Source organism: Phyllostomus hastatus, unplaced genomic scaffold (assembly GCF_019186645.2).
Source record: "Phyllostomus hastatus isolate PE091 unplaced genomic scaffold, TTU_PhHast_1.1 phas_contig_551, whole genome shotgun sequence".
NCBI classification, from domain to species: domain Eukaryota; kingdom Metazoa; phylum Chordata; class Mammalia; order Chiroptera; family Phyllostomidae; genus Phyllostomus; species Phyllostomus hastatus.
Genome location: NW_025333909.1, coordinates 6414546 through 6435369, shown reverse-complemented (window position 1 = coordinate 6435369; position 20824 = coordinate 6414546). Strand labels below are relative to the sequence as shown.

Here is a 20824-nt window from a genome sequence, read left to right as displayed (position 1 = left end):
ATAGGAAGATACAAGTATATTTGTAACAATAATCTTGTTGTTATTTAAATATTAGTCATATCAGGACCTTCAGTTTTGAGTTTGGATTCTTCTTTTATAAAATTGGGAGCTGATAACAACTTTTCACTTAGACTTTTCAATCCAAACGTCTTTCCTCTATACCCCAAAAACACCCCTTTAAAGGAGATAACATTTGATGAATATCAGGCAGTGAGGAAGGAGCAGGACGATGGTAGAGAAGCAGAAGCATCTGCTTCCAGCTTTTCTGAAAGAAAGTACATACTGAGAAAACAGAAAATTCCTCATTGCTAAGCAAACATACTCTCTACAGGTTTAGGGTCATAAAATTGTGAGCAGGTTAGCTCTGCTGACTCTGTGCCATAATGGAAAGAGCATATATTAAAAAAGACTAGAGGGTCCAGGCCTGTCACTCAGCATCACAGTCTATATTCAGAGACAACCATCAAGCGTAAGTCACACAAGCGAATACAGAGGCCTGTAGTTCTAAGGAGAGTTCCTCGTCACAACTGCAAAAACTTCTTAAAATGCAAATGGAGACTGGGAAGGAGGCCTGGAATCCTGCTAGGGCCCTCAGTGATTTAAATGAGGCTTGTGTATACAAGAAGAAAGCCTACTCTATGCACTCCCTAGGCAGGCAATGTGAACAGGCAAAGCCAAGGAGTAGCAAGCTTGGAAAGAAAAGAGGGACACAAAATGGTTCTTCGTTAAGATATACTTAGAGAAAGAAGGAGAAAAAATGGGAAAATAAGATTTCATTAGACCTTGAGGCCAACTTCCCCCCCCTCGATACATGACTAGTATTTTCTAATGAATGTCAGTAAATAATCAGGATTTTGCTAAATGGAGTGTAGGGGAAGAATGGGAAGGGAAGGTGTGTGTAATGGTAAATACATAGGGTGGGGCAAAGGTAAGTTTATAGTTGTGAGTATTGAAATAATTTATTCTTTTATTATCATTTATTAATTATTGTATTATTTTTATATAAAGAACTGTATACCTACTTTGCTCCACCCTGTATATAAAAAACACAAGCCACTAACTTTTTAATAAAAGCATTATTTCCTAAATGAGTTACAAAGAAATTAGATTCATTTTTGCATTTGGTATGGAGGCTTAAAGGCCAAAAGGAAAACAAGTGTGTTATGGTTTCATGAGACCAAAGTTAAAGAAGTAAAAAGTTCCTTAGTTCCTTGGTCCTTATATTAAATGGTCTGAGGTTTATTTTTAAGATTTTATTCTTTTAATTATTTTCAGAGAGAGGGGAAAGGAGGGAGAAAGAGAGGGAGAGAAACATGAAAGTATGGTTGCCTCTCGTGCACCCCCTACTGGGGACCTGGCCCACAGCCCAGGCATGTGCCCTGACTGGGAATCAAACTGGTGACCCTTTGGTTCACAGGCCAGCACTCAATCCACTGAACCATACCTGCTAGGGCTAAATAGTTTGTTTGAATGATTTTCGTTTTAACTGTATCTTTCATGATAAGATTACATACTTTTTTTATTGTTGTTCTACTACAGTTGTCCCAATTTTCCTCCGTTGTTCTCCCCTGCCCTACCCCCATCCCATTGCTCCCACAATCAATTCCCACTGTGTAACCCTTGTCCATGGGCTGTTTATACTTGTTCGTTAACTAGAACCTTCCCTTTCTTTCCTTCCTTAATCCCTTCCCTCCTCCCCTCTGGTCCTTGTCAGTCTGTTCCTTATTTGCATGCCTCTGGTTCTATTGTAAAGGTCAATTTAATAGCTAGAATGTAGTGAAATGGCATCAAGGAAGGCTTATCTCGTTTTTCAGTTCTTATATCTCTTATTGAGCCACTTTCTCATTCCCCTATCCCTGTAAATACTGTTTTTTTTCATATTTGAGGTTATTGACTGATGGCATGGAAAGTGCACCGTATAAAGACTAAGATGCCAAAGCTTGTTATTCAATATTCTAGTTCATGTACAGATTGAACAAACAAAAATTACACAAGTAGCTATTCCTCATGGACTTCTCAGAACCTCTTTGATCTGACCTTCTATTTTTATTGTTTCAGTCCTCTGTCATTTTTCTTACATGTCTGACTTCTATTGTCTACTTTGGAATCTTCCTAAATCCACTCTCCTATTCCAACAAGTTTGTCCATCCATGAGATGATTCTGAAAATACAATACAAAGTAATTTTCCTACAGTTAGTAGCTAAGATATTACAAGAGTAATCTATCATGCATCCCATAATTTTGTTACCAGTTTAACACTGGTCTGTGCAAAAACATAGAAATCATACTAAAATGATAATATCTGCTTTCCTGAGAAACCCTTAAATCTGGGCTTAGTATTATCTGGACTACTACTAGCAGGTCTCTGCTATTTGCTTCCAAGTTTAAATTTATCAGTTTGTGCAAAGGTCTTGTTTTAAAATTCATGTAGTTAAATCTCCACTGAAAAAGACCATCTTAGCCTTTTCACCACCCAGTTTGGGTAGAAATGCTCTTATGCCAAGCTGGATGATCTGCTAAATGCCTTAGAAAAAGCATTCTGATTCCTTAGGGAATTTGGTCCCTACTGGATTCCTTGTTACTCAACCTGCTTTTTCACTTTACTCCTCTTAGATTTGAAGGTGTAGAATTCACATTAAGCTATAATTGAACCACTAATAAGAGCAAACTTATCTTTCCTGGGTTATGCAATTAAACACAAATAGAATCTATTACTGATGCTACCTATAGAAATAAAACTGATATCTGAATTTAAAGCTAAATAGAGCATTTTGTGGTTTTAACATAGTTGTTAACACACCAAGAAAACTTGATCAAAATTTCACTTTGTTAAAGGTTTTTATAAAATAATTGAAGAAAACAATGCTTTAAAATTGACTGCAACAGAATCCAAAGTGGAGATTTCATTTGACTAAAATTGTTGAAAACTCAAATCTGAAAACTTTTTTCGACATTTTTTCCTGAAGCTCAGCACAACTGTATTTCCTCAATCTTGCACCTGAGCCTGTATTTTTATAGCTGTATTTGTAGGCAAAAAAAAAAGGCCAAAGACTGATGGATTGAAAAACCAAAACATCAGTTAAAATTCAGATTATTACAATGAGAGTGGCTATGTACAAAAAGGAAAGATCTACAGCTGATATATAAGAGAAGAATTTCTGTGCTTTGAAGAGTCCCAAAGTTGCAATAATTTACTAATAAGAGTCCATAGGATTTCACTGATGGTAATGTTTATACATTTATTTTCTGGAAAGATGTATGGGAGGAGTTTTGGTTTCCTAGTCTATAGTGATTTTCCTTCTTCATAATTGCAAGAAACTTAATTTTGTTTACCTCACAAACTTGGTTTCTCCTCAGACCAGGATAAGTTTTGAATAGACTAAGCCATTGTGGTAATTCCATTTATTCTCCTTGTCAATAATTGATTTAGGAATGAGTATATGATGCAGTCTGGCCAATGAGACATCAGAAAGTCTGCTGAGATTTCAGTTTGTGCTTATAGCCTTCACTCTACACGCCTCAAAGATTGAAGAGACATGAGGAGTCACTGATTAGGTCCTTCTTCCAAGATATGATTAGTTTTATTCTTGATAAATCCAGCAAGGCTGAAGTCATCTCCCTTTACTTAAACCAAGGAACATTGTCTTGGCTACTGATGCTATGTGTAACTATGCTGTAATGAAAAGTAAAGTGTTCTCATGCCCCATATGTGGAATTTCTCTTAGAAACCTTCCTCATGGTCTACTTTAGAAATTTTCATGGTATTGGTATTGGTTTACATAAAATCCCTTTGTGAAGTGAAGGCCTCAAATGGCAAGCACTAGAGGTCATATTTTCAGACTGCTACCGATGATATGTGATACTGGTGGTGAAAAGCAGGGGACATCTGTTGTACCCCAAGGCAGCATGGTGTGGTGGGTGGAAAATTAAACTTGGAGTTAAGAGGCCTATGTTCCAGCTCAAGCTCTGCCACATCCTGGTGTTGTGGCAGAGGGACTATGAGGAGTCCCTTAGAAACCGTTTCCTCACCGGTCAAAAAGAGGGTAAATGTTGCTCACTCTTGGCACTTTTATTCAATATAATATGGAAAGTCTTAGCCAGAACAACTAAGAAAAATACATCAATAAATAAGTGGCATCCACATTATAAATGAAGTAAGATTGTCACTATTTGCAGATTACATCATATAATATTTAGAGAACCTTAAAAACTGCATATAAAGCCATTAGAACTAATAAATAAATTCAGTAAATGTGCAGGTACAAAATCAATGTAAGAAAGTTGCTACATTTCTATATACTGGTGATGAACTATCAGCAAGAGAAATTAAGAAAATCATCCCACTTACAATTGCATCAAAAAGACTAAAATACCTAAGAATAAATTTAACCAAGGAAGTGGAAGATCTTCATATTGAAAACTATAAAACATTGATAAAAATAATTTGAAAGACACACAGATATATGAAAAGATATTTCAATTCTGAGCTCATGGATTGGAAGTATAATATTATTAAAATAACAATATTACCCAAAACAATCCACAGACTTAGTGCAACTCCCATCAAATTCTAATGGTATGTATCACAAAAATAGAAAAAAAAACTACCCTAAAATTTGTATGGAACAAAAAAACAAAACAAAACAAAACAAAAACACCAAATAGCCAGAGCAATCTTGAGAAAAAAGAACATAGCTAGAAGCATCACACTCCCTGATTTAAAGCTATATTACAAAGCTATAGTAATCAAAACAGTATGGCATTGGCCTTTAAAAAGACACATAAATTAGTGGAACAGAATGGAGACCCCAGAAATAAACCCCGCATATATGGTCAATTAATTTATGACAGAGAAGCCAAGAATATACAATGGACAAAAAGACAGTTATTTCAATAAATGATGTTGGGAAAACTGGACAGCCACATGCTAAATAATGAAGACTCGACCACTATTATATACTATACACAAAAATTAATTCAAAGTGGATTAAAGAGTTATATATAAGGCCTGAAACCATAAAAATCCTGGAAAACAAATAGGTGGTAAGCTCCTTGACATAGGTCTTGGTGATAATTTTCTGGACTTGACACACAAAGCATAAGCAACAAAAGTAAAAATAAACAAGTGGGCTACATCACACTAATAAGCTTCTGCACAATAAAGGAAACCATCAACAAAATAAAAAGACAACCTACTAAATGGTACAAACTTTTGCTATTCATATATCCAATAAGGAGTTAATATTAAAAAAATATAAAGAACTCATACAAGTAAATATCAAAGAAATGAACAATATGACTTTAAAAATGAGTAGAGAATTTGAATAGACATTATTTCATAGAAGACATACAGATGGCCAACAGTTATATGAAAAGACACTCAACATCACTCATCATCAGGGAAATGCAAATTAAAACAAAATTAGACATCACATCACACTTGTTAGAATGGTAATTATCAAAAAGACAATGAGTAGCAAATGTTGCAGATAATGAGAAGGAAAAGGAATCCTTGTGTGCGGTTGGTGGCGATGTAAATTGGTGTAGCCACTATGGAAAACAGTATGGAGGTTCCTCAAAAAATTAAAAATAGAATTACCATATGACCCAAGCAGTCCCATTTCTCAGTGATTACCCTTAAGGAAACAAAAACACTAATTTGAAAAAATATATACACTTCCATCTTCACTGAGCATTATTTGCTATAACCAAGATATGGAAACAACCTAAGTGTCCATCAACGGATGAATAAAGAAAATGTGGTACATAAATAAATATAGATATATGCTAGAACACTCATATATCTATAGCTGTATTTATATTTATATAATGGAATGATGCTCAGCCAAAAAGAAGAAGGAAATATTGCCATTTGTGACAACATGGATGAATCTTGAGGGCATTATTCTATGTGAAATAGAGAAACCTCATAGATAAAGAGAATAGATTGGTGGCTTCTGGAGGTGCAGGGTGATATATGGAAGGGCTAGGTGAAGGGGTTCAAAAGGTACAAATTTCCAGTTTTAAAATAAATAAATCATGAGGATGTAATGTATAGCATGGTGATTATTGTTAATAATTTGCATTGCATATTTCAAAGTCAATGAGTATATCTTAAAAATTCTCATCACAAGAAATAAATCTGTTAACTATGTATGGTGACAAACATTAACTAGACTTATTGTGGTGATCATTTTGCAATATATACAAATATTGAGTCATGTTGTACACATGAAACTAACAATGTTATATGTCAATTATACTTTCATGGATAAAAATTTAAAAAAATAAACAGTAAGGTAATTGTTAAGGATGAACATTTATTTCCTAGAGCTACTGCTCCCATGTGGAAGCAGAATTGACTAGAAAAGAACTTCCTGCCTTTTGCCCTCCTCCACCCCTATTTCCTCTTTACCACCAGAGCAGGAAGTTTCGCCTCTACTGGTGAATCTAGGAAGGGTGCATTTCTTTCTTCTTGAATTTCAGAAACATAGATTTAGTGCATTTGATCTGGTCTGGGGAAGATTTGTCCTATGGAGTAGACCTGCCAGCGGTTCGATTCAGTTCAAGAGGAAGGGTGTATCACTAAATCCACTTGGCCCACCAAAATCATTCACATTCTCAAGAGCTTATTGGTTGTGAAAAATCATTGAAAGTTGATAATCTCTTCCATGATGAGTATAAAAGTTTGTAGGATCAAATGAATTAAGGAGTGTAAAAGTGATTTCATCCTATACTGATGAAATTTATTACTTTTCTATTACAAAAGACTTTAAACGTCTTTAGAGAAGATAGCATTCTTATATTTCTGTCTTTTGTAAAGAGCAGATAGTTGGGCTCATAAAAAAAAGATCCCTGAAGATTTGTTAATTGGTAGATTGAAGACATGAGACTGTAAAAGCAGTATAATGCTGCCTTAATTTTCCACTTACTTGCTCCCTCTTTCTTCCCAAAGAGAAGCAGTTGTCAACAACTAACACAATCAACGAGTCTGGTTGAACATTGACTAGGTATTGGCTCAGACTCATAACAGACCCTGTGGAGATATAAAGCATGAAAATCAGGCCCTGCTCTTTAGAAATACTATATAATATAGTAAAGAAGATGAAACACAGTCACCAACTGTGGCATGAGACAAAAAATAAACAATATACAAAGACGGTGTCAGTGGAGGTCAAAGAACAGGAGAACTGTGCTCCAGGAAAGAACCAGGGAGGAAGTGAGACTTAGTGCATGAACAGAATTTTGCTGTGATACTTATCTCTAAGGTTGTGCTTAAGACTTCCTGAGGGTGCTGTACGGTTCCAAGGCAAGGTGCACTATATATCACGCATTGCCTCATCAAGTTTTAAAAATACAGCATTCCAACTCATAGAATGACATGAGTATCAACTGGAGCCATCTCTGAGGGAGAAAGACCATGTGGGAATCCTTAGGGGTGCATGGACAGAGGCAGATCTGGTCCCATCTGCTTTGCTGAATAATGTTTACAATTTGACTGCTTGCCTATGAACTTCAGATTGAATTCAACAATTTTATTTAGCTTTCTCTTTGTAACATGAAAAGGACTAAATACTGACAAGGATTCAAATGTGAGACCTTCATAGAGGTAAAAGATATATATAGATATATATATATATATATATATATATATATATATATATATATGAAATTTACTATAAAGAAGACACTATTTATAATAATATACCATACAAACCTACTTCATTCTTTCTTTTTTCACATTTTTAGTTTATTTTTTTATTTTTTAAACTAATTTCTTTTCTTTTTAATTAGCAAAAGTGAGTCACACAATCACTGCTGGTCACTTGATTTATCCCTTAGAACTTGTTCTGCCCTTCTTCCACTAGGCAAGCAAGCTAAAAGAACAGATACCCTTGCAAGTGGAAAACACAAAAATGAAGATGGTAACTGTAAGGAATAAGGAATAAGAGCAGTGTCAATGTTGTTTTATTTTTAAGGTGCACTGTTTAAGGAAAGAACTTTCATATGGTGTACATCATCAATATACAAAGTATAATAGATGTGCTTTGGAGAGTTCCATGAAAACTTTTTTCGATGCTTAAGGTGGTAGTGTAATTTAGATAAAGTATTTTCAAGAGAATATGCTTATTGAAACATACACTGAGAAAAAAATTGTGTGCTTAGCTCATTTGTGGGAGACTATTTTGCCTTCTTTGAATTTCCTATATAACCAATTAGAATTACCTTTATTTTGAATTGCCAGGGAAAGATTTCTGGCTATACATGGGATGCAGATTTGGAATTCAAATGTTTTTTTTTTTTCTGACAGAGTTGTCTTTGGAAGAAATTACTGTGTAAATGGCAGAATCATACTGTGCCCACACAGTCTCATGACATTTATCATAGTATTTGTTGGATATTATTGTTAATCAGTCATTATTTCCTCTTCTCACTTATCCACATTTGCAATTCTATAAGATACACATGCATTTTTCTTTTTTGTGCATGTCTCATTGTTGCTTAATAGCAATTATTTCTGTCAATTGAGAATTGATTTATTCTCAAACTCTTTCTAAATAAACTACCAAATAATATATCAATGTCAGCGGACTCAAAGTTTCAACACAAAAAGGGTGCTGAAAGTGTGACTAAGTAAGAGTATACCAGGATGAGATACTCTATAGCTGCCTTGAAAGGTTGACAAAAGTGGGGAATTAAGTATTTCATAGTTCAGATAAATAGAGTTTCTTCTTATAGCTTAATAGTCAAGGGGTAATATCATACTGTTGGAAAGAAAAGGTGCTCTTTATTTATAATAAATGTTGGTATTTGTTTAATTAGCTATTTCTATTTATAAATGCCATTATTCTAATTACACCATTTCATAAGATCTTTTACATTATAAATCCTAATGTCAAATGTAAGGAAAGAAGCCACTTGTTTTGTGTCAACTGCATAAAGAAAACATAGAAGTGACCCCTTCCTTCCCAGACTATGTAGACAATATTTGTGCAGAGGACACCACTCAATATGGTATAGGCAATTACAAATTTCAGTTGCTGAAACAAAAACATTAAAATTCCCAGAAGATAACTCCCCTAACTTGCAAGTCAAGAGTATAATTGATGTGTTGATGAGAAACTATAAAGAAACTCTCACACACTACAGTGTTCCTTTATGCAAGATTTCTCTTTTGCACTAGCATAGAAACATAGCAACCACACTAAAATGTAAGCAGCACTTTCAGTGGACCTTGAGTTTGGATTAGGAAAGTGTCAACCAGGATTTTCCAATCATGATCTGACATAATTTGTTGGGACTTACTGTGCCATTGACCTGACAGTAATCTAACCTAGAGATAGATTAGAATCTAACTTGTTGTGTATGCTTTTTTTAACCTCAATATTTAGACTATGCCACCATACTTTGAAAAAATTAAAGGCTTTGGAATGTGAATGTATTGGAGTTAACTTAAAAATAGTGAAATAAAAATAAAAAACAAAATTGCATTTTGAAAACAATCAAGTTGATTCATGTGCCATAAGACAATATAGGATTGTTTATTCTTTAAGACTAAACTAAGAGCAGAATATTTTGAGACACTAATAAAATTAAACATGTGAGTAAAAGGAATATCTGGTTTAACAATCATTAATAAAAATACAAATGTCTGTGCTTTCATTGAATAGGAACATAACTCTAAAATCAAAAAGACATCTTAGTATCTAATCAGTAATATACAGGGTACAACACAAATAATACCCCTTTTTACTACAAAATCATAAAGCATGTAGTTCTGTAACATAACAACATCACACTCAAGCACACCATATGACGATTTAAGTGAAATGTTCAAATTAAAACTATAAATCATTACACCCATATTATTACCCTACTAACCACACTCAAGAAGGCGTTACTTTTGCTGGACCCTGTATTATAGAACACCTGAACTGATGTGATGTTCTCAAAAGCACTCCTGGGGCTAGATTTGAATTTCTCCTGTAGTACTCAGGACTGGAACTTTTTGTAAAATTTGGTAACATAAGAAATGCTCAGGTATTGATTCATAACTCTATTTTAAAAATTCCCCAGATATTCTGCAATAAGATAAGAACTCTTACACAATTTAGAAAAGGTGCTTTGAAAGTACAAATAATTTCAGTAGATTTTAAGTTTCCCCAAATGGCAAAAAAGTGATTTTTATAAATCAGAGTGGGGTAAAACTTCTTCTTAATCTTGAAGATAAGATCACATTACTGTGGAAATCTATTCCTCTATTTAAGAAAATGTTGCATCCTCCTATTATAGCTTACTAGCCTACAAGGAAAACATTCAATGGAGTCAAGAAGCAATAATCTATTCCAGAAAGTGAGTTGTTCTCTATTACTTTGTGTGAGGAGCCCTATCTATGCTCCCAGGGCTGAGCTGCATATACAGGGAAATAGGCTGACGGTGACTGGAGGGGAGAGAAGAGGGAATTTAAGGGGACAGTGGGAAGGGTTCACAGGAACAAACTTAAAGGACACATGGTCATAAACCAAGGGGAGGGTGGTAATGGGAGGGAAGTGGGGAGGGTGGGAGGGGGGACTGGATTGGGAGTAAAAAGGAGAAAACTGTATTTGAACAATGATTAAAAAAAAGGTTAAAAAAAAAAGAAAATAGCCTAGCTCTTTAAAGATTAAAACCAAACTCCTGGAATTATACCAGAAGCAGATGGCTGGCCAGTTCTCCCTGTCTGCTTCTCTGCCGATAAAAGTGACTGCACAACTCAGTAGAAACATGCTTTGAGATGAGTAGCTTATAGCCAGCAAAGTTTTAAAAGGGTATCAAATGTTTTTAGTCCTGAACAAAATCCCTGGGCAGGGATTTGCAATATAGGCAGGGAATCATGCTTCATTTCTTTAGAGGATATGCTGATTATTTTCCCTGCTTTTAAGACATCCCCCTTCTTGATTTTCCCATTTCTTTTAGTAGCAGCCAGGCAAAATATGGGTTAAGAGCGTAAACACTAGAGTCAGACCATCTGGGTTAGAATTTGATCTTGGTCAAATCATCTAACCAGTGGAAAATTAAGTTTCTTCATCAGTAAAATGAGGGATATAATCATACTTCACATGGTGGTAGTAAAGATTAAATGACATAATCAAGTTATTCAGGTTAGCACAGAAATCTAGCTTATTACGTGTTCAACAAAGGTTTAATATTGTTATCAAGGGCATCATCATTTTCTCAATCTTCCCAGTTATTCAAAACAGATTTTGTTTCTAATTTTGCTTCTCCATATGAGTTATTGCTGCACGAGATCTTATAAAGTGTGGCTCCAAACTCTCTCTGGAATATGTCTTTTAATTTTATATTGAAATCATCAATGTATTCTATCACCTTTCAAGTGGAATATGGGAGTGCCTCCTAACTGGTTTACCAATCCAGCTTGCTGTCATACTATCCTTTTTAAGTAGAATGCTGGATCTGAAGCCATTGTAGGTAGCTGGGAATTTAAGCATTCTTAGTATCATTGGCTGTGGGTGGAACTACTCTGCTGTATTGTAAAATTGTTATATCCCACTCTACAACACAAGACCAGTGTTCCCTCTACAAAAACTACAGTGGTGATATACTATGTAAGGGCAAAGTTGTGTCTGCTTTGCTCACCACCATATTCCCATGGCTAATCACAGCACAAGGCAAGCCGTAGATCCTCAGTAAGTATTTTATGAATAAATAAATGATTTAATGGATGACTGGTATCACAGATGCCACTAATAACCTTATTTTTGTGTGATTAAAATTTTGGTAATATCAGATCACCAAAGAGAGTTTACATCATTGCTTGGCATTCAAGTGTATGCCATGTTCCATTTATCCCAAGTTGTGATAACTTAATTTTCATCTGGCATGTGAGAATAGGGAAGTAGTCATTTGTAAACTTGAATGGTGAGCATTCAGACATGATCAACCCTGTGAGCTGAAATTAGCATGGCAACCCGATCCCCACAGTTTCCAAATACAAGAAAGTGAGAGACATTGATTCTAAGAAACAAGAATCTGTTGCCGGGAAAGAGAGAGTACAAGGAAGAGTTTAGCCCATAAAAATCATGTTTTAGTAAATGGAAATATGTCCCCTACTGGTTTCAGCCCAATAAGCAAGTAGCAGATTATATTTTTAAATAAAAAAAATTGGGAACTATTTGCCCTTCCTGAAATGGACATTAACAATGAGTGCTGTTGCTACTTTATGATTCTAATACAGTATTACTTATTTATATTGAGAGGGTACCAGCCATAACTGCTAACTTATGTCCTACATCATGCATGTCCAATGGGAGCAAAGACAGAGAGGTATTGGTGATATTCCTAAAAGATGACATGGCATAAGCAAACAGGCAATGGCCAAATCTTTCAAAATCCAACAGAGAAGTTAGATGCCAATTGGTGTAACTATTCTCAAGAAGTATGACTTCAGATATTTGGTCTTAAGCTGCTCTAGAAGCTAAAGAATAATTGAAGAATTTAAAAAATAGACTGTTCTTATAACCTTGAAACATGGGTATGTTACAGACTAAAATAAGAATCCTAGTGTACCAACCATTTCACTCTCCTATACCTTCATAACTGAAAAGATATATCCTCCTCCATTACCCTAAATGATCCTCACAGAAACAGGATGAAACTTTCACCATTAGCCATGGCCAAGTGGTTCAGTTGGTTGCAGCATCATCCTGTTCACCAAAAAGTGGTGGGTTCAATTCCCAGTCAGGGAACATACCTGAGTTGCAGGTTCAATCCCAGGTTGCGGCAATATCCCTCTCTCTCTCTCTCTCTCTCTCTCTCTCTCTCTCTCTCTCTCTCTCTCTCTCCCCCCTCTCTCTCTCTATCTCATCAATGAAACACATCCTGAAGTAAGGATTTTAAAAAATATTGGACCATTCTACTGAGGAAGAAACTAAAGTTCAAGGAGATGAGGTGACTTGCTCAATGTCACAAACATGGCAATTAATCTTATAGTCCTTGATTGTTACCAGAGTTTTAGGTCTATCTTAAAAATGGATATAATCCCTGCCCTTCTGCCTGACCACCTTTAAGGGAAGATACACTAAAATATGACATTATACCCCAACTGGCACCTTGCATTTGATAGGTAAATGTGTAAGAGAAACAGTTTGTTCAGCCATCTGTGTGATGTGGATAACAGGGCCAGACTAATACAGACTCTAAAGTGATACGTCACAAACGTGATTAAAAACAGAAGGTATCTGTAATGAGAAACATCCTAGGATGTTGAGATTTCCCCAGCTTACACTAAAGGTTGCCTGATAAATGTTAAATATAATGGGCATATTGGAATAAGTGAAAGAACATAAGATACCAATATTTTTAAGCAAACTCAAATCTCTGGCCATATGTAAAGCACAAGCTCCCCACTGTTGCCCTCCATCTACCTTCTCATCTGTGGCCTATCCGAGAAAATGAAGACTGTCTTCACAAAGCTCCCACAGTGGAGACAGGTCATAGACTTCAGTGTAGCCTCAGTGGGAAAACCTCTAACCTGGCATTTTTTGGACAGATGGGTATGACTCTGATATTCAAGTCCCTTTAATAAGTATATAAGTAGATGTGGGATTCTCTAGCACAAGGTAGACCCTTTTTTTTCTTTCCTTTTTTGCTGAGTATTACTGCTTTTGCACAATAGACCACTCTCCTGTCTTTGGCAGCAGGACTATTTATAAACTCTTTACCACTACCGGCCCCAGTCATCAACCTCCAAAGCATGCACTTCGCTCTCTGGGCTTGTTATGAGTGTCACCAACCAGTAAGAATGCATTGAGAAGAAATAGCATGATTACACTGGCTGCACGTGTAAATGTTCTAATAATGATTTATAATTCAGCTCTTTGAGATTATTGTTTGTTTCCCATCAGAGCTGGGCTAGCATCTAGCTAAATTCTGTATCCTTCTTGCACACTTCCACCTCCCTAAACACATAGGTACATTCATACTCCTGCTCTCTTTCCTACAGATTTCACAGCTGGTGGCTGAAGAGAAACAAGCTCTGGGCTGAATTCTTACTTTGGTTTCCCTGACCAGGGCGAGTGAAAAGATCTGGATTATTTCAGGGACTTAATGTGAGTTTTCCATCGTCCTCTGTGTCTCATCATGTCTTGTCTGCAAATGGGAAGTGGAAGAGGCATGAGTCCTATATTTATGATTTATCATAGTTCTAGTTTGGGAAAGTAAAATTACAAAACAAACACCAAGAAAGAAAAAAAATTAAGAGAAGGAACCAAGTAACTATAAACGGGCTTCTGTGTGTTCTTTAAAGGGAAGTTATTATTATAAAGAAACAGAACAGTCATAGAACTGTGCTTTTCGGACCTGGGTGGGTGCAGAGCTGAGGAAGCTTGGGTTTCCGCCAAGTTAGAGTTCCCGGCCCCGCGGGGGGCCGGGCCCAAGTTTGAGAAAACAGAATCAAGGGTTAGGGGCTATTGTAACCTGCACAGAGGCAGAAAGACACGACAAGCAGGGTTCCTTCCTGTCTTGTTCTTATCTGAAGGTGCAGACGGTGGGTGTGAGCATGCCTGGAGTGCAGGTGAGGCATGCTCAGCCCCAGCGGGCCAAGGGCTCTCCTCTTGCCTCACTGACAACCCCCACTCCCATCCCAGCACTTGGACCCCCTCCCGCTCCTCCCTCAGCCCCTCCCTGGGACCGCCCACGGTCTCCCACCCAGCTTGGGAGTGCGTCATAAGTATCCCCAGACTTGTGCTTGCAGCAGCAGAAGGCAGAGAAGGGAGAAAGTAGGTGCTGCTAGGTCTAGCGCGATCTTCTCCACTTCCAACCTGCAGCCCAGGACGCTGATTCGAGCCGCGCCTTACCGCGCAGCCCGAAGATTCACCATGGTGAAAATCGCCTTCAACACACCCACGGCGGTGCAAAAAGAGGAGGCACGGCAAGACGTGGAGGCCCTTGTAAGCCGCACAGTCAGAGCTCAGATCCTGACCGGCAAGGTAGCGGTCCCCACTCCAATCCTGACTGCCTGCTAGGGTGGGGGAGATGGGAAAGGGGTGGTTTGGGGGCGGGGGGAAGAGAGTGGAAAAGTGATAGAGGACAAAATGAAAGTTGCTCCTGTGTTCCTCAGCCGCCCCCTCTGTGCTTTCCCTCAGTTTGATCTGTCTAGTCGCTCCACCTTCCGCTTGCCATGCCCCACGCCCCTTAGCATCCCGGCACGTCGTGCCACGTTCCGTCGGTTCTAGCCCACGCTGTACATCTAAGGGCTATGTTGGAACGAGTTTAACGAGAATCTCTGGGACCCAAAGTCCCTACGGAACTTGTACGCAGCGGCTGGGGATCAATGAGATGTACACTGCCCAGTCCCCAGCTCCAGGGGCCCACACAAGCCTCCATAGGGGCGGAGCTGACACTCAGGGTGATCAAGGGCAAGAGATTTAATTCTTCTTTCTTTCCTTTTGACATGTATGAACTTCTGTGTATCTGTCTTTCTAGGATTCGTGAGTGTTTGTAGGGGTACGATGGGGTAGGCAAAAGGCCGCTATGACTGAAAGCGATATGGGTTAGGGTAGTATGTGTTTGTGACCGCCTGTGTATATTTTCAGTTTCTCCCTGGTGTTAAACATTCTGTGAAGGAGCTGTCAAAATTGAGGTTGCTCTTAGAATTTGGGATGTTCACAGTATCCTCCTATTTGCAAAATTATTGTACGTTTTCGAAGTGGAATTTCCTCAAGAAAACACTCTTATGTAAAAAAGAAATTTAGTTTTTTAATATATATATATATATTTTTCTTCTTTCAGTGCTTCCTTTTCGAGCAAAATCCCCTCTAGCCCTCCTCCTCCATAGAGAGATCTGTCCCACATCCAACTTTGTAATTTAAGCTTCTGCCATTGCCAGGAACTGAGGGAATTCCCCCCCCCCTTCCAATGTTAGCCATTATTTATTTAGTTGAATTTCTAGTTCCTTTAAAAATCTAATATGTTTTCAGTCTTTGTAAACTATTCCTCATTTTCCTCAGTAAAATCTCAATGTTAAAAGACATAATTGTATTTTATTCTCATTCTGTAAAATCTGCAGTGTTGGAGTTTGTAGATCTGCCCTAACTTGTCTTGTTCTTGCCATAAAGTTTTAATTTTTGTGTTCACAGTAGAGATTTGAAAAGTGTATTGACTGAATCCAGAACCCATGTATTAAAACTGATTATGCATACAATTTGAAATGCTAGTGTGCTTATGAAGAATTTTTATCATAGAAACTTTCAATATTTAACCGAACAATCAAACTACCTTTTGAGAATTATACATTTCAGAACTCAAAAGTTGTATCCCCTTTGCATTGTTGAGGTTTTGATTAAATGGCAGGTCAAATATGTAATTGTCTTACTTACTTTGTAAGTGAAACATGGCCAGATTTTTGGGAGGTGTAATTGCACTTCAGTAGTTAAATATAGCCACACAATAATCTCTTTTTTCCCTCACCACCAAAAACTTCATGACTTGTAGTTGGATTCAGTTAATATGGAAGTAATATTTCTGCCTAGCCTATGGTATGATGAAGAATAAACAAAAATGAACATTTGCACTATGATTATATTTTTTTGTTGGGTATTTGAGAAGCTCTCACTATAAGACACTGATTTAATATTTGACAAATTATATTGTGATCAGCTTATCAGGCACTGAGCACAACAGAATAGTAGGTCAACAGTTATGTACAATGACTTTAAGATGAGAGAAATTAGGGTGACAGTCCACACCACCTTGAAGCCCTACAAATTTAAATGAAAAAGAATCTTTATTTCTAGTATGGGGGAAAATTATATGAATTTGAGGCTCTAATACTTAGACTTTGCTTAAGGAGAAATAAAATTGCAGCGCAAATTGCTCTTTTCATATCTCAGTGATGAGAAAAAAGGGAATTATTTTCTCTGAGATTTGCAAATTAAGTCATTTTGTTTCTTATAGGTAAGTCACTTCATCTTTCTAGATCTCAATTTAATCATCTAAAATATAATTTCTAAGCCTCTAGCTCTAGATTACAATGATTTGCAATCATAATATATAGTTCTGTCATTATAATGTTAATCTTAGGTTAGATTTTTTTAAATTAAAGTAATTTAAAATTTCTGAAAACTATTGAGACAAGGAAAGGCTTTCAAAGTTTATAGAGTGTTAATGGAGGGTTTGACTTTAAACAAATTTAGCTAAGAAAATGTGGATACCAAATTTCTTTGAATTTTAAAGAGAAACCATTTTTGGACAAACCAGTTAACAAATAATCGCCTCTCCTTAGAATCCATACATTTATTTTCACCGTTAATGGAAGATTAATTAGGCCCCATAAATATTATAGTAGTTGTCATGGAATAGAGCTAACAGCCCTAAAAACTAAAACAATCCTGTTTACATACCAGTCTGCATGATTTAGCCTCTGATTGCCAGAGACTAGATTTGCTGACTTCATTTATTCTACCCTTGAGTAATAACACTGCTTAGGGTATATTGTGACATTTAAGAATGGGATTGGAGGACTTTTTAGTCCACTGCCTGGGGAAAAGTATAGAGTTTATCAGTTACTTCTTTGCTTTGGTTCCAATTCTTAAACAAATAATGAATTTAACAGAATTTTACAGTCACTATTACAGACAACTTTTGTATGTCACTATACCAAATGCTATATTTTAAAATAGAGTATTTTTCCACAACATGGAAAACATTGTTTCATTCATGCAATACAGAGCTATAAAACATTGAGTGACATTAGGAAGCATACTTTCTCATTAAAATTAGGAACATTATGAACTGTTTCTTGCCTTCAATATTTTAAAATTTAAAAAGGGGGCAAATGGCATATACCTGCCTTATAGAACTCTTCCTATAAAAACTTGATTTAAAAAAAAGCAGATTCCTGAAAACCAGTTAATAGATCAAAGGATATTAACTTACATTTAAGTTGGCAAACAAGTTGATTTACAACAATTAATAAAGAAGCATAATTGTATGCCAGAAAGTTAGTGATTACATCATTGTACAATTCCCAAAAGTAATGACTTCCATTTATTTAAAGAGGATAACATTGCACAAGTGAATAGTTATTTCAGCTGATTCTAGAAGTGTGTATTTTGAAATAAGTTAATATTTATGTTTGGGTTTGGAAATGCCAGGAAGAAAATAAATATAATGAGAGATTCATATGTATTAAACATCAGGAATTGTCTTGAAATGATTTTAGGCTAAGATAACATCTTTTAAAAGTATCTAGGGTTCCAGGAGAGGTAAATTATACAAAATAGCAACTATGTATCTAAAAGCGTAACCTGGTTTTTGTTTGTCTTTCACTTTTTAATAAATAGGAGCTCCGAGTTGCTACCCAGGAAAAAGATGGCTCCTCTGGGAGATGCATGCTTACTCTCTTAGGCCTTTCATTCATCTTGGCAGGACTTATTGTTGGTGGAGCCTGCATTTACAAGTATTTCATGCCGAAGGTAATAATAATTACAATTCTTATAATTTGGATTGCTAATTGCTATACATTTAGCAGCAACTTAAATAATTCTGTGTTCCTTACCAGAGAAATGAAGATTTAGGGAAAGATTTCAAACTACCTTCAGTTTATTAAAGTGTAATCAACAGTCTTCACCTTGTCCAATAGTACAATAAATTCATATTGACATAAGAAATGATGCAGATGTCTTGGTGGTGAATATTAGAAGGTTTTAATTCTTCCTTTTTGTCTTTTAGAGTACCATCTATCGTGGAGAAATGTGCTTTTTTGATTCTGAGGACCCAGCAAATTCCCTTCAAGGGGGAGAGCCCTACTTCCTGCCTGTGACTGAGGAGGCTGACATTAGAGAGGATGACAACATCGCCATCATTGATGTACCTGTCCCCAGTTTCTCTGATAGTGACCCTGCAGCAATTATTCATGACTTTGAAAAGGTGAGTTTCTCATTCCTATAGGTATTTGTGAGTTTTCTATTTTTTCTTAATTCATTGATAAATATTAAATCTGTTCATAACTGCACATCTTCATCTTCTTTTACAACAAAGCATTGTTTGTTCTTTTGTTACTAAAAATACAATAGTTAATTTTGAACAGATGTAGCTGCCTATTCTAATGGTATTTGGAAAATCTGCAGCATTGATACTTTCTACATTAATTATACCTTTGCCCTGCTCCCTAACAGGGCATGACTGCTTACCTGGACTTGTTGCTGGGGAACTGCTATCTGATGCCTCTCAATACCTCCATTGTTATGCCTCCAAAAAATCTGGTGGAGCTGTTTGGCAAACTGGCGGTATGTATTTTGGATGTCAATTTTTAATATAAGCATTTCCAAATAATTTGCTTCCTCATTTAAAAAATTAAAAATTTGAGCCAAAACATTTATTTCATTTAAATAATTTTCAAATAAAAATATGCTCTGAACCTAAAACTGCTGTAAAATAGTTTATTTCAAAAAGTATATCTGCTATTGATAAGGATTTAAATAGTGTTTCAAAGAATTTCCCATTTCAGTCTTTTTTTTATTTTTAGAGTGGCAAATACCTGCCTCACACTTATGTGGTTCGTGAAGACCTGGTTGCTGTGGAGGAGATTCGTGATGTTAGTAACCTTGGCATCTTTATTTACCAACTTTGCAACAATCGCAAATCCTTCCGCCTTCGTCGAAGAGACCTCTTGCTGGGTAGGCAATTTGTTCCTTCTTTCACCCTGTGTTATTGGGACACTGAAGGAGAATGAAGGTGGATTGTGGGGAAAAAAATGGAGAGCAAATCTACGTGTGTTTGTAGTTAACACACAAAAATTAAACAGCTACTTTTTGGTGTGCCTTTTCTCACAGGTTTCAACAAACGTGCCATTGATAAGTGCTGGAAGATTAGACATTTCCCCAATGAATTTATTGTTGAGACCAAGATCTGTCAAGAGTGAGAAGCAACAGAAACAGAATTCTTTGTAATGAGAAGTCAAAGATTTACAATATGACTTCAACATTACATTGTATCGGATACAAAAGATATTTACTCATGCATTTACTCTATTCCTTATACTAAAGTAAAGGGGGGGTAACCCTACTAACCACTGCAAGCTCTTGTCAATTTTTAGTGTAATTGACATTGCTTGTTTGAAACTGAAATTAAATAATTCTTATGTTTTTCTTATGAATTTATAGGGTTTAGTTTTCTGAAAGCAGCATGAATATATCACCTAACATTCTGACAATAAATTCCATCCTTTGTGTCCTTTGTTAAGTACGATCTTCACTCATTCACAAGGTAGAGCATGTTTTAAATTTAACTGTTTAAATATGTTTTTCACCTTTTGCTGTAAAGCATGTCAAATCTGTTATCATTGTTAAGTTTCAAAAAAGTTGTGGCAACTTCCTTGAATTTAAAAATTACATCTTTGCATTTCTTCTTGGCTCTCAGTAATGGGTATGACTTATATGTGAACATTTTTTATAAGTCATTTTCACTAATGCAGTTATTCTTTATCTCTGATATCTGTATTGTGAAATCCACAAAACTGTAGAAGTGCTAAATGCTGTAAGGAATTTAGGTTGTATGAATTCTACAACCCTATAATAAATTTTACCACAATCAACCATTGTTTCTCACTTTCAGTATACTTTGTATGAACAATTAGCATTACTCATTTAGCTTTGGTGTACCTGTAATAGATCTAAAATTATGAGCTTCACTCTTCCCTTGCTCCCACCTTTACCATTTAAAATTATAAAATCATATATATTTTACTCCTCTTTTGATATTATATCAAGTACTCTTTTGTAAATACCCCATAATGAGCATGTATCTAAATTCAACTATTTTAAG

The 20824-nt window shown here is 36.1% G+C and overlaps 1 protein-coding gene across 2 annotated transcripts; it reads left to right on the top strand.

Annotated features, from left to right (window-relative positions):
* Window positions 1-14722: 14722 nt before the first annotated feature.
* ITM2A (integral membrane protein 2A) lies at window positions 14723-20590 on the top strand. 2 transcript variants are annotated; one of them, XM_045847444.1, is made up of 6 exons: window positions 14723-14991; window positions 18343-18474; window positions 18731-18928; window positions 19177-19287; window positions 19527-19677; window positions 19834-20590. In XM_045847444.1, exons 1-6 carry the CDS (start codon window positions 14878-14880, stop codon window positions 19920-19922), a joined length of 795 nt encoding a protein of 264 aa, XP_045703400.1. In that variant the 5' UTR covers window positions 14723-14877; the 3' UTR covers window positions 19923-20590. The 2 variants fall into 2 exon arrangements, with proteins under 2 accessions (XP_045703400.1, XP_045703401.1); XM_045847445.1 differs by having other exon boundaries at window positions 14726-14988.
* Window positions 20591-20824: the final 234 nt, after the last annotated feature.

What these genes read in the sequence shown, in the direction of transcription:
- ITM2A (XM_045847444.1), top strand. Translation starts at nt 14,878, where the DNA reads ATGGTGAAAATCGCCTTCAACACACCCACGGCGGTGCAAAAAGAGGAG. An exon ending in TTATTCATGACTTTGAAAAG is followed by an intron (nt 18,929 to 19,176) that starts GTGAGTTTCTCA and finishes GCTCCCTAACAG; the next exon opens with GGCATGACTGCTTACCTGGA. An exon ending in TCGAAGAGACCTCTTGCTGG is followed by an intron (nt 19,678 to 19,833) that starts GTAGGCAATTTG and finishes CTTTTCTCACAG; the next exon opens with GTTTCAACAAACGTGCCATT.